At 47.3% G+C, this 13,684-nt stretch overlaps 1 protein-coding gene across 1 annotated transcript in view; it reads left to right on the forward strand.

Moving 5' to 3' along the window:
• TNRC18 (trinucleotide repeat containing 18) overlaps positions 1-13,684 on the forward strand; it is a 53,334-nt gene that overhangs the window by 26,441 nt on the left and 13,209 nt on the right. Inside the window, 5 exon segments of the mRNA XM_066977821.1 lie at positions 560-696; positions 1,151-1,279; positions 3,098-3,272; positions 4,308-4,671; positions 7,276-7,551. Coding sequence (XP_066833922.1) covers positions 560-696; positions 1,151-1,279; positions 3,098-3,272; positions 4,308-4,671; positions 7,276-7,551 — 1,081 coding nt within the window.

Genomic DNA, 13,684 nt, shown 5'->3' on the forward strand with positions numbered 1-13,684 from the left:
CTTCCTCCCTTGTTTCTGAACCACCACCATTGATCTCAGCAGGGCCCTCCGCAGCCCTAGAAGGGGTGTCTGTAATACAGAGCCAGCAGGAACTCGTATCTTCGCACTTTGGCGGGGTGGGGGGATAAGCAAAGATAGTGGCAGCAGGGTCTTTTTCCTTTCTTTTTCTTTCCTGACTCTTCCCCGGGGGAGAGACTGACAAATTATTTTGTACCCAGCGAGGAAATGTTCCAAAACAGGGAATATTTTGATGTGCCTTTTTAAATAAGGGAGAAGAGATTCCGTGGGTGTATGTTATGCTGTAGGCTATTTCCCAGGGTTGCTGTCCCTCAAAGCTCTTACCATCCCATGCACAAGCCACAGAGCATCTTTGCTTGGCTGGTTTTGCTCTGGTACAGCTCTGGGGTGGGGGCGAGGGTGCTGTGCTCCCCTGTAAGCACGGAGGGTGTCCCTGCCAGGCTGCAGATCTTGGCTGCTGCAAGGTCACCCCCGGTGTGCGCCACCCCAGACTAGATGGGGGCCAGGACGTCGTGCCCTGACCTTCTCCTCCGCACCCCAGATGTACTCCATCAAATCGGCCATCGAGAACATGGACGCGATGGAGCTGGACTACAGGATGAGGCTGGCGGAGCTGCAGCGGCGGTACAAGGAGAAGCAGCGGGAGCTGGTGAAGCTGCAGCGGCGCCGGGACTCCGAGTAAGTCGCAGGCTGTTCACCCCGTCTTTTTTTTTCCAGCTGGGCACTTTCACTGCCTCTTGGTCCTGGAGAGAAAACAGCCCTCCGTCCCTACATTTCCTCTCCTCGCGGTACGGCTCGCCAGAGCTTTGCACAACACACTCCTAGGCTATGTGACACAGCAACCTGAGCACTGGTGAATGCAGCTGGGAGACCGTATTAGAGACAACCTTGGCTTCAGCAGCTCAGTTTAGTAGTTCGGTGACAGGCGAAGGTTCTGGGTTGGCTCCCGTTCTTGCTTGCTTTCAATTTTTTTTTTTCCCTTTTTCTTTTTTTTGGATTTGTTTGCTTTATTTTTTCTCTTGTTTGTTTTGCTTTTTTGGTTGCAAAATTCGATATTTTTTTTTCCTTTGCTTTTTTTTTTTTTTTTCCGTTCTTGCCTTGGTTAACAGTGAAGCGTGTGGTTTTTTTAAAGGGAAAAGCATGACGAGAAAAGTAGAAGCTTGGCGAGAAGAGGCCCTGGAAGGCCCAGGAAGAGGAAACTTGGATCAAGCGCTCTGTCGCCCATTAAGGAGAGAGGGAAGAGTGACAGCAAGAGTGGAAAGTAAGGCTGGAAATTGGGGAAGCCGGGAAAATGGCAGGGTCGCTGCACAGGGTCGCACTTTTGGGGAGAGCATCTCGGACGCAGTGGGGGCGACGTGTTGGCAGGCTGGCTGCTGGCAGCAGCGGTGTTGTTTAACGCGAGGGTGTCGTTGCGGTGGGAGCACGGTGCTGGCCTCCTCCATCCCCGTGGGGAGAGCACGCGGCCGTGGCGCTGGGTGCAGGCAGGGCAGGCAGAGCAGAGCTGCGGTGAGATGGTAACGGGGCAGCCGGCTGGGCCTGGAGGTGAGCTCTTGGTGATGGGGAGCGTCCTTGTGTGCTGTCGGGAGAGCAGGTGCCGCAGAGCTAATTGCAGAGATGCTGGTGTCAAAAAAAGGGAAGGACCAGGGCTAGGTTATCTGCTTTCTCGGGCCTTTCTGCTGCGTTTCTTCTGTCTTCATCTCCTGTGCCTTCCATCAGTGGGAGTTGGTTTGGCCTGACCTCTCTCCTTCGATTGTCTGGGTCATTCTCTCTCCTGCTTTTTTCTCTTTTGCAAGTCCAACTGCTCTTGTTTGGGTGTGTGGATCACAACACCCCTGGCCATCCAACCACCCGTAGATGGCCAAACCTCTCCAAAAGGAAGGCATCTCTCAGCTGCCTCCTTGGGTGCTACGTATTTTTGCAAACATCCTTTCAAGACTACAAATTAGACTCAGGTGCCCAGCTCCCACTGACCACGTGCCTTTGAAGATCTGTTCTCTCGGTGGCTCTGTGTTTTTGCTCCTCTTGTTTGGATGGCTGGACAGGCTGGAGGCGCCCGGAGGTGGCTGGAGTTGTGCATGTGTGCGTGCATGAGCGTGTTGTGTGTGCACGTCCCCACGCTGCAGGAATGCTAGAGAGACCTGGCGTGGGAGGTGAGAGCGCACCCTCAGCCAGTGCCCAGGGCCTGAGGTGTTGGTTTTCGTGTTGGACAGAGGGGAGGGGAGATGCCTGGAAGCTGAGGAGGCTGTGTTGACGTGGGCAGCAGGCTTAGCGTGAAGGAGGTCGTGTGAGGGAGCTTTTAATGGAGGCTTGGTAGAGGTCTTGAGGTGTTGACGGATCTCTCCATCCATCAAATAGCTTCTGGAGACAGCTGGGGAGCAGTGAAAGATGTGCTTCTAGTCTCACCTACATAACTTTTTTATTTTTTTTATTTTTATTATTTATTTATCCTCTCCTTTCCCACCCCCCCCCCCCAAATCCTGGAGAGACCAAAACCACACACTGTAAATGCCTCTCACACTGGGGCCAGGCTTGTAAAGTGGATTGCCTGTCCTCTGAGCAGGTTGGTCCTCACGGTGCCCTTGTCCCTCCATGCTTCCCTGCGTGGTGGATCCTTCCCACCTCCTCGCTCCTACCTGAGCAGCCTGGTGCCCAGGCGGTGTGGCACCTCCCCGGGCGTCTCCGCACCTACAGAGTCCGTGAAAACAGAGGTGGGAAAAGACCTACGGGCCAGCTCACTTGTCTAGCCTTCCCCCTGCTGATCCGTACCAAATTGGGCACTTTTTCAGTGGCTGTTACTCCAGACACTTCCTTTCAGGGGCCGTCTTGCAGATCTCTGATTTCAGGCACCTCATCTGTGCCGGTGGCCAGGAGTGTGCAAGGAGGGCTCCTTGGCTCTGTTTGGTGGAAAACAAGAGGCAGGCCCTCACTTTGTCCAAACCGCTGTCACTTCACAGTGGATTTGGCTCCCGTTGAGGATCCCTGCTGTCCTAGGAGACATTTAACCTCACTTTTGAGCTTGGAGGGGATCACAGGGAAGAAAGCCCCCCCCACCTTGACCCATCCTGTGCTTGGCTTGCAGACTGAGCAAGTCCTTGTTGCTCTCCGAAGACTCTGAGACTGGCGAGGGCATGAAGAAGAGGCACAAGGGGGCCCTCCCAGAGGAGGACGAGGATGTGGAGAGCAGCAGTGGCAAGATGAAAGCAAGGAATCAGAGCTGGGAAGAGCACGATGTGGCTCCCAGCTTCTCAAACGAGGTCAGTGCCCTCATGGGGAATGCAGAGCCACGGGCCAAAAGCGGCTCTTTCCCATTTTGCCATCGTTGGCTTGTGCTGAATAACTCCTCCTGATGTTACAGCATCTGCTCTCAATTCACCTGTGTTCAGATGCTCCTCAAGGGAGGGCTTTCTGCAGTGGAGGGGTGTTCACAAAAGCTAGCATTGGCGTATGGAGGTTGGGCAGGTCTGGTAATAGGTAGAAGCGAGCACCTTTGAGCCAGCCAGAGCATTGCAGTGTTGCACTAGCTCTGAATTCAGAGGAGCGTTTGCCTTATTCCTGTGGCTGTGAAGGCAGCAGTGGGGAACTGACTTTCTGAGCAAGGGAGTGCGAGCTCGCTATTTTAAATGCAGGCTCTTCTTCTGCTCCTGTTGAAGCAATGAGGTATTTACTGGAGCTTTCAGCTGCTGCTGAAATCAAAATGCGTACAGGCAAAGTACTGAGTTACAGCTGCTGTTATCTAGCTGTAGCATGTGTAAAGTAAATTTACTTTTTTTCAAGGAGCAGAAAATAGGAACGGGTATAACGGCCCTGGCTGTAATGCAGTGGTGCTGATACTCTTGCTAAGAGGTATTTGGGTCTTCTTGGCATCCCTGCCACTGCAGCTGGTTACTTACATGGAAATCTGTATTTGGCTGGAATTTGGGGTGAAGAAGATTTTTAATCCTTTAGAGAAAAGCTTATAAAACCAACCCAAATAAATCCTAAAAACCAGGAGGTGAGAAGAAGAGAACTCCAAATCATTTTGATTTGTGAATGTATTTATTTTGGAAGAAAATGCAGTTTTTCTGAGGTAATCTTGAGATTCTTTGTACTCGATAATGGTGAAGCTGCACTGTTTGCTACTTCTCCCTAGTACCATGATGTATTAGGGCAACTGGTAGTTAAGATTTTCCTTTTGAGGCATTGATAATTGGCAAGCACGAGAGACTGAAATGAGGGCTAGTTAAAAACCCTGTGGTCTGCCATGATATCTGCTCTGTATTAACCTGAGTCCCTTCCTTTCACCTCGACAGTTAAAGCTTAAGAAAAAGAAGGTACCATCAGATCAGGAGCAGCTAGCCAGCAAGCTTGACAAGGCCCTGTCACTCACCAAACAAGACAAGCTCAAATCCCCCTTCAAGTTTGCTGACAGCTCTGGGGGGAAGCTGAAAAGTGGTGGAGGTGGCAGCAGGTACCTGCCGCCTCACGAGGCTCTGCCAAGTAAGGAGGAGAAGAAGAGCCTGGCCAAGAACCTGGGCCTGTCATTGAAAACGGCCAAGGAAGGTAAAAACAAAGTGGCTGCCAAAATGAAGAAGATGGAGGTGGGGTTAAAAGTCAAAAATCAGCTCAAGGTTTCCCATTCACCAGCAATATCTGAAGTTAGCAGCTACTCCTATAGTAAGTAATCCTCCGTTTGTCTCTTGTTATGGTGTAATATGTTGTGGGAGCTTATGGTGGGGGTTTGTGGCCTCTTGGAAGTGGTCTTGGAGATGGGTCTAGTCTTGCTCACAGGTGAACAGTGAATTACACCTTGGTTAATTAATGCTGCTTTATCTTTGGGGTGAGCAAGAGATGTCCACGCAACTTGCCATCCAAGAGCTAGCAGACATCACTGCATTTCTTCCTGGCTTGTGCTGTTCTGAATGTCAGTGGGGAAAAAAGTCAAAAACTCATGTCCTTGCTTTGAGTGGGAGTAGACACTCTCCATCTACCTGTCAGATGAGTACTCACAGCCTCTCCTCTCAGGAGGTGGTTAGTACTTCATGTTAGAGGCCCTCGGTGACTTGGGTAGGATTATACTGTGCGGGTAGCTAGAGAACTCGAAACCTGCTGGGGGCACTGGTGTTTGTAAGCATCCTGCTGCCTTTTCCCAGTGTCATGGCTCGGTTCCTGGCTGGCTGCGCACAAACTTCCCGTTTGTCTCGTCAGGGTTCATCTCCACCCTGGCATCCTGTGTGCTGAGGCACCCAAAGCGCACCCAAGGCAAAGGTTCCTGGAAGTGAGCAGACACTATTACAGAAGGAAAAGTCTGAATTTCAGGTAGCATCGGGAAGGTCATAGGACCAGGCATAGAAGAGTCTTTAATGGCTCAGGCAGACACTGGGGCAGAGAGCACGTGAAGGACTTGGAGTTTATGGTCTGCGGCCTGGTTGTTTAATTGTCTTAGCTCGCTTACATATGTATCTTTTCCTTTGCTTGCAGCTATTTAAGTCCCATGTTACAACTCTTATGTGGTATTCATATGCATAACAAATGTATGTGGCAGTGCAAGACCAGTTTAGCAATTTCACTAATGGGGAAGATGATGAGCTAGTGATTCTCCAACCGAACAAATGTTTGGCATGAAATCAACCATTTACATGGTAAAATAGGAGCCATTGTGTCCACTGGACTTGAACACAGCCTTTGGCTGGTTGTGCTGTACAAACCACCCAGCGGTGATGCTTTTGTGTGCTTTGCTCCCAGAAACCGACCCAAGGCTCCTCAACTGGGAGCTCTGGAGATAATGGGGAGGTAAGCAGGGCAGAGAGGAAGCACAGACCCTTGCTGGCAGAAGGAGCTTTCACAGTGTCCTTGCACTTGGTGCTGTGGTTTCAAGATCAAAAACTCCTTCCCAGACCTAAGGGGGCTGCACTCTGAGTCCTCTTCTCTGCAGTGAGTCTCCTGGTGTAGGACTGTGCCCCTGTCGCCACATGAATCTCAGAGCGGAGGATTATTGTTACTGAGGAACCGACTGTGGAATGGCTCAGCTTTGATACGCGGTTTTTCAGCTGTGTGCAGGTTCAGGGAAAGGGCCTTAGGCTGTCATTTGGTCACTCAAGCGTGATGGATTTGGGAAGGCAGGGCGAGCATATGGCAGCACCTCCCGTGTCTGGTGGGCTGCTCTTGTGGAGGAGGAGAATGGGACTGGTGCCAAATGCTTGTGTCTCCTAACCTCATGATTTTCTAGCTGGAGTCCTGAAAACCTTGGGCATAGATCCAACAGGCGAGTTGAGTATCCCATTCCCACACGTTTTAATGGAAGTTGGACTCACAAAATCTTTTGTGTGTTTGGGCTTTGGACCTTCTAAACTGCCACCCCTCATTCCTTCTTCTCCACATCCAACACGACAGGGGTGGGAGTGATACTCAATCAGGGCTGATACTGGAGAACATCTGCTGCTGCTCGCAGGCTGGAACAGTCTGTGTCCATAACACCGAGTCAATGGTGTGTTTGTGAGCTGGGATGTGACCGTTCCTACCTGCTTCTGTTGTATCCAGGGGCACCGTATGTTTTTGTTCCACTCATCAGATTCTGGAAAGGGACCGTTGGATAACGTCTCACTTCCTGCAGAGCTGGGCAGCTGAGTAAAGTTGGGGTTTGTGAACCAAGGAGTCTCGATCCCTGCTGTGTTTTGGTGTACTTTATACTGCATGTTGCTGAGTGTCTGAGGAGGCAGGTTTGGAGTTAGACCTGATGCCCCTTAGCAGCTGGGCTTGCTCTGGCTGCCTCTGTCAGAAACTCTCCGAGAGAGTCAGTTTATGTAGAAAACTTAATTAGGTCCGTTAGGATTTAGGTCAGAGGATGGAGTATAATGATGGTTGAGACTGATTCAGTTTGAGCCCACTTATTGGCATCACCTTCGGTGCGCATTTCATGATGGAAACATCTACCTTGGTTTTCTTCTGATCTGAAAACAGCCCTTGGATTCTGCCATAAGGGAGAAAGGGGGTCATTTGGCCTAGATGGAGAGTGTTTATTTGTAACTGAAAGAAGGAAATACATAATTATGTTTTGTTTTTTTTTTTTTGGCTTCTGCTTGTTGAATGTGAGACTTGTGGTGATGGAGGGCCTGGCAGGGAGGACATGGCAGCACACAGTCCTTCATGCAGGCACTTTTCTCTCCTGGTATAAAGCCTCTTCATGCAGAAATGCACCAAAACAGCCCTTTACCCTCCTCAAAAGAAAACATACAACCCCATTCTCTGAGGTAACGTTCTTCCCGCCTGCTTTGACTGCAGATACAGACTCGGAGGAGGAGGGATCCCTGAGGGACGAGTGGCCGGCACAGCCCCCATCCGCCCCCAAACCCCGGCCACCCGGCCTCTACAGCACGGCGGCCAGGAAGGGTGGCCGGGCGGCCGGCGGCCCCAAGGCAGCCCCCCGCAGCACGGCGGCCGGGCGGCCGCTGAAGCCCAAGGTGGCGGTGGGTCGGAAGCAGCCCTTCTGCCTGCTGCTGCGGGAGGCCGAGGCAGGATCTTCCTTCAGCGACTCCTCGGAGGACTCGTTTGATCAAGGTTACTAGCATATAGCAAACGCAACCCCAAACGCACCCCTCCGCCATGGCTGCGGGGGAGTGGGCGGGTGGGGGGTGAGTAGGGGCCTGGCGGGCTGGGGTCAGCCATTTTGATGGTCGGAGCCAGGGCGGCCATCTTTGTTCTTGGCAGCGTAGCCTGCTTTATCAGCCCGACGTTTATTTTTTATCTTTTTGTACTTGTATCATTGTGATATTATTACTGGCTGGCTCTTTTAGAGCTTTTATATCAACTGGGTTTTAGTGTCCACCTCTCCCTGCTTTCCTGTTCCTTTCCTTCCCTTCAGTTTTTCCCTCACTTTCTTCCTTGCTGCCACCACCACCATTATATTATTATTATTATTATTATTACTGTTATTATTATTATTTTATTTCTTATTATTTTATTTTGGCATGGGCCTTGTAGCAGTTTGGAAGAAGCCTTTTTAATTTTTTTTAGTTACTTTTCTTTTTCTTTTCTATTTTTTTTTAATACCGGGATACTGTTGTGTGGCCGTGTGACTTGATGTTTGTACTGCAATTTGGTATACCAAGCTTTATTAAACATATCAAGTTCATTTTTAACTAAACCTGTGTACCTTGTCTCTCTTGCTGTGTCTCTTGTCAGGCGATTAGGTTGCCGCTTCACTTCATCCTGCTCTGCATCCCCCTCCTGCTCCCACTCCCCATGAGTAGAACTGGAATTAACCTAGTCTGGGTACTCTCTATTATTCAAATATCCCTGCTAGCAATTGTCGCTCGCTGCCTTTGTCCAAATAAAGCCTAGGCCTCTCTCCCACCCCCCACTCCTTTAATTTCATTTTTATTTTGTTCATCTTAAGTGTTTTTTTTGTTGTTTGTTTTTTCTTTTTTTTTTTTTTCAACTTGTTTCCCCTTTTGATAGACTCTCTCAAGGCAGGCAGATAAACGTGAAGGAACTCGGTCTTTATTGCTGCTGCTGCAGGCTGCTGTGTGTAAGGTCCCCATTATTCGAGAGCCAGAGATTTTTTTTTCTTCACTTTTCAAAATGTATACGGCAAGTTTTTATGCCCCTTTTGGGTGGTAAATTTTTTCAGATGCCTGGACGTAACCCATAGTGCTCAAGGATGTGGCAATTACTGCATTAAATTTGAGTCTATGGTTTCCGTCCCCTACCCTCACCCCAATATTTTTTTATTACAGCTTTTTTTTGTCAGCCTGTCATTAGTACTTCAGTGGGAAAGGAGATTACTTGAGACTTTTCCTCCAGAGACACAAGGGGTTTCTGTTTTAGAGCGCACTCATTAAATAATAATCATGGGGAAAGGTCATTTTAATGAGCCCTCGGCTCCCAAAAGAAAGTAGCTCGTCTGGGCTGAATGCTAAGCAAGAGCATCCCCAGTTGTTATCATTAAGTTACATGGCAGATCTGAATGTAGCACAGCAGAAGCCTTTTAGTATTTCACACTGCTCAGACAGTTGTTAATTGAAAATGGGGCTGGATAGTTTTGCTTTGGTTTTGTTTTTCTTAGGTTTTGGTCTTAATCTCCTCCATGCACCTGTTTGTTTTTTCTTCCCTCCAAACCCATCCTCCAAAGAAAATTTAAGATAAAAAAATCAAACACAGCAGAAAGATACAGAATGCTGATTTGGTTTGATTTGATTCTGGGCTGGACCCACCGATGCATCTAAAAGAAAAAACAAAAATATGTTTCAAAGAAATTAAATTTATTCCTTAGAGAACCCAAAATGTTCTGGGGATAGTGGATTTCATGTAATGGTGAGATTGCCACATTTCCACAAAGAATGTGTGTTAACTTCCGTTCAGCCTTGATATCCCTTCCCTGTTCCTTTCTACATCTTTTCTTTGTTTGTTTTGCTACTGTTGGAAATTTTGAGGATATCAGTCCCTTTTAGGTGCTATGTTTTTGATTTTCGGGGGGGTTTGCTTTTTGGTTTTGCTCCAGGTAAGCAGATAGGTAACTTGTCCCTAATTGGCTTTGTCTATTTTTCAAATAACCTGTCTGCTTTTTTAAAAGAAAAGAAAAAAAAAAAAAACCTATCCCAGTTTTATGGGATAAAGTCTTGGGAGGGGAGGGGATACGGGAGGAGGTTGGGGAATCTGGAACAAATGGGAAAATGCATTGTAAATCCTTCTGAGGTGTCATTTAAAGGTGGGGAAACCAAAGATGCAAAACCTCCTGGGGTGGGAGGTGGGCATGGAGAGGGAGGCCGGGAGGGATTACTGATTACAGTTTTGTTTTTTCTGCAAATGATTTTTTATTTATTTATTTATTTTTGGTTTATAGCTCTTTCTCAGAAGCATTACTTGAAGGGATATTTGGGTAATAGGGTTTCTAATGGCTTTCCCTGATACTAAACCAATTAATAACCTCAGCTTTTCTAGAAGTGCTCGCTTTCTCCTTGCAGCTGCTTGACCAACCCTTTCACCCCTGCCCCTATCCATGATGCTTTGAATGTCTGTGTCGGTCTCTTGCATTTGCTCTCACGCTGCACTAAAGAAGCAAAGTGGTTGGCTGGTTGTAGGGCAGACACTTCTCAGCGAGGGTCACTAGCCATGAACCTGAACCTTGACCATTGTTATGTAGGTAGGCAAAATAACTTTTCTTTATGTCATCTGTCAGCCTCAGATGTTTCGATGTTACCTCCGTGAATAATGACACGTAGTTCTTTGCATTCTCTCGGTTATTTTAATTTTGAAGATGATTGCTGTCCACTTTTGACTTTCCTCTATCCATGAATAGTTTTGCATGGAAGATTTGCTTGAGTGTCTGTGTTTGAGGACTCCAGAACTGCTTTACTCTTTGCAGACTTTCTTTTGGGGAACCCCTTTATCCCAGCAAAATGAAAGGTTTTACGGGTGGATCCAAGACAGAGAAGCATTGCAAAGGTTATGCACTTAAAGGTTTCTGGGCCACAAAGCAGACTGTTTGGGTATTAGGGTAGTGGGTGGCCGTGTCCCTACCACTGTCTGTGTCAGATAGGGGATTAGTAACTGCAGGAGAACTTGTTTTCGTCTGCTCTGATATAGAAGAGGTAGGACATACTGCTTTCTTGCAGACCAAACACAGCGTTGCTGTTTTGATAATGGACAGAGCTTGTGGTGTTTCGTCCGGTGACCTTGAAGGGGAAACCGCTAGTGCAGCCTAAAGCTGCATAGGACCTCTGAAGGCCATCAGGATAGGTAACGAATGCCATGAACTTCCCAGGACCAAAGACCTACATTTCTTCCTCGTCAATGTCTGTTTTCCTTAAGAAATTAGTACCTTTTTCCTGCCCCCGTTTCCTTGACCCGGAGGATGATTTTACCCCAGCGGACAAAACAGCGGGGGATAACTTATTTCGCCATACAGCCAATCCCATGCAATAGTTGTAATATTTTATGTTGTTTTTAAGTACTTCTGGAGTCAGCAGCGCAGCACGTATGGGGGGAAAAAAAATCTTCAAATTATGAGAATTGGTTTGCTTGACAAAATACAGTCTTAAATTGGGAATTCAAAAATAAGCAATCTCCAGAATCTGGACAGACCATTACAAATCAGATGTCAAGGACCCAGTAGCTGTCTAAAGTCTGCCTGTACTTAGCCTGCTTTGTATGCTGTAGGCCTGCTTGGTGTTATAAAAAAATCATGCTATTTTTTTTACGATGTGAAATGACTCTTTTAAGTGTGTTTTTACAACCCCCCCCCTCCTTCCCAAACCTTCCCTCTTCATACCCTCCTCGATCCGCCTTGTTTACATCAGTCTTTAAAAACCAAATTGCTTAACCAGTTTCTGTTCATCTTCATTTATGCCTCTCCTACAACAAAATGCCACGGTGGCTTAGCTGTTAAAAGCAGTGAGAAAGTTTAGCATTTTTAATTTGGTTTTGGTTCTGAATTTAATGCAGGTAAAAATTTTGGAAAAAAAAAAAAAAAAGTCGTCTTTGACTCCAGTTCATCTGGTTCCAATAGCATTTAAATACGTCTTTTGTTTGTTTTGGCTGTGGAATTGTGTGTGTGTGTGTGGTTGCATGTGTGGGTATATACACGCATATACATGCTCTTAAAAATGTCAGAAAAGCGATCTTTAACCTCGAATATTTTTTCCTCACCCTTGCTCGGTGTTTACAGAATTACAGTTTAAAACAGTATTTTGGAATGTTTTTTGTCCCTTTTTTTTTTTTTTTTCAGGAGAAAGAATTGAGACTTAGGTTGTCTAAAGCATCTGTGTATGCTTCATTTTAAGCCTGCACGTAGTTTGGGTACAAGAAGAGTAAAACTCCAGCTTCAGATTACATACGGGCATCATGAGTCTTGCCAAGAAGCCATGCGGTTGGCCATAGAGGACCAGCAGCTTATTTGCCACCAGGAAGATAAATCTGGGGACTTAGTTTAGAAGTGTATGGATTTGGAGAGAAGCCCCAGACGTGTGCTGGGTTTGTTTCATTCGGTGGTTTTCGTCTCTTGGGAAATCAGGAGGAAGAGGAGCCGGGCTGCGCTGTGCATGTAGAGCAGAGCTAACGAGAGCTGCCCTCGCTGCGAGAGGTGGAGGAGGAGAGAGCTGTGGGTGCAGGCTGGGAATGTGTTAAAATGTTCTTTTTTTTTTTTTTTTTTCTCAGGCTGAAAATTGAATCTCATGCAGATAAAAATATAAGCGTTTTGGTAAAAATGCTGACGAGAGGCTATCTTCGGTCGTCTTTCCGTAGTGTGACAGCGTGTATTTGAAGGAGGTTAGAATAACTGCCGGCTGCATTATTGGATCGCGCGTTTTCCGTGGCATGAGTAATAGCCGCTTTCATCGTGGCTTTTAAATCTGTTTCACCTTGGTGCGTTTGAAATACGGTAGCAGCTTGATACCCCTGTGCCCTCGTGTCTGCAGAGCCCATGCTGGCTGCTGTGGAAGAGGAGTCCTCACGTGCTGAAGGAGAAGCGTGCTGCGCGGCAGTCGTGTGGGCCGGGTTGTGGAGGGATTTTCCTGCAAAATTCCCCCATTTTCTGCCTGTTTTTCTACCTACCTGCCCAGGCGAGATCCTCTCTGCTCAGCCAGCTCTGTTTAGTTTAACACAAAGGGCTGTATGAGTTGATTTTTAGTCTTTTTATTTTTTTTTTCATTTTTGCTGAGAATTACTGAATTTCGGAGCCCAACTGGATGCGAGGAAGGGGTCTCAAATACTTGGTGGTGGGAGTTGGGGCATCCCACTTTTGAGTGGAATAAAGCTGGTTTAGGAACCCGGCTTTGCTGCTTTCAGACAGGTGGCTCCTGCGCCTCAGAATAGCCAAATTCATCTGAATGTGTTTTCTTTTTGGCAAAACACGGTAGAAAATCAGCAGTTGTGCCCCCCTTCTGTGTTAGGGGAAGGAATCTGATCCTAATTTGCTCTGGATTGTTTTTTTTTTTTTTGCATGTGGTTTTTATGCAAGGAGTGAAGAGGGGCGTGGATGTCTCGGTATTGACTGCAGGACTGTTGGTTTAGTAGCATTTTCATATCAAAAGGATCCAGTTTGAGTGACTGAGACGGGGAAGGGCTTTCTATGCAGTCAAGAATTAGTATTCTGTGACTATCTGATGTATGCTGTGCAGAAAAGCTCTCCTTGTGTGAAGGAAAAAAAAAAAAAGGCTGGCCATTACTTCATTTGATAAAATGCAAAGACGAGAGCACTGTTTTCTGATGTTCCTGTTATTTCTAATGTCACGGAAAAAATAAGCCAGAGTGGAAAACTGACGCTTGTGTTATTGTATTTTTTTTAACAACCGAGTGTTGAGAACATTTTTATCTATCCCAGAGGGCATAAGTGAAAAGAAAAGGATTTTCGTGTTCATTCCAGCTCATTTTGAAGGGATCTGGTTTCTCATTTGGCCGGCTTTCAGATGCGGGGCCAGCGGCTGGCAGGGAGCTCTCGGGCAGGGGAGGCTCAGGCGGGGAGAGCAGGGCTCCTGCTAGTGGTGGAAATCTTTCAGCACCCTCGGTGATCCTATTTAAGCCCTCAATTTCAAGAGAGATGAAATCTGTTTTACCAGAGCCACTTCTGACAGTTAAAAACCGAAATTTATACGCGTATGTGTGCTCGTATATGCGTGTGTATGCGTACGTGTGTGGCATATGTGCCTTTGTGTAGTGACCCGTGCTCGCCAGAGCTACCTGGATGAGGTGGTGT

The sequence above is a fragment of the Anser cygnoides genome, chromosome 15 (genome assembly GCF_040182565.1).
Source record: "Anser cygnoides isolate HZ-2024a breed goose chromosome 15, Taihu_goose_T2T_genome, whole genome shotgun sequence".
In the NCBI taxonomy this organism is placed as follows: domain Eukaryota; kingdom Metazoa; phylum Chordata; class Aves; order Anseriformes; family Anatidae; genus Anser; species Anser cygnoides.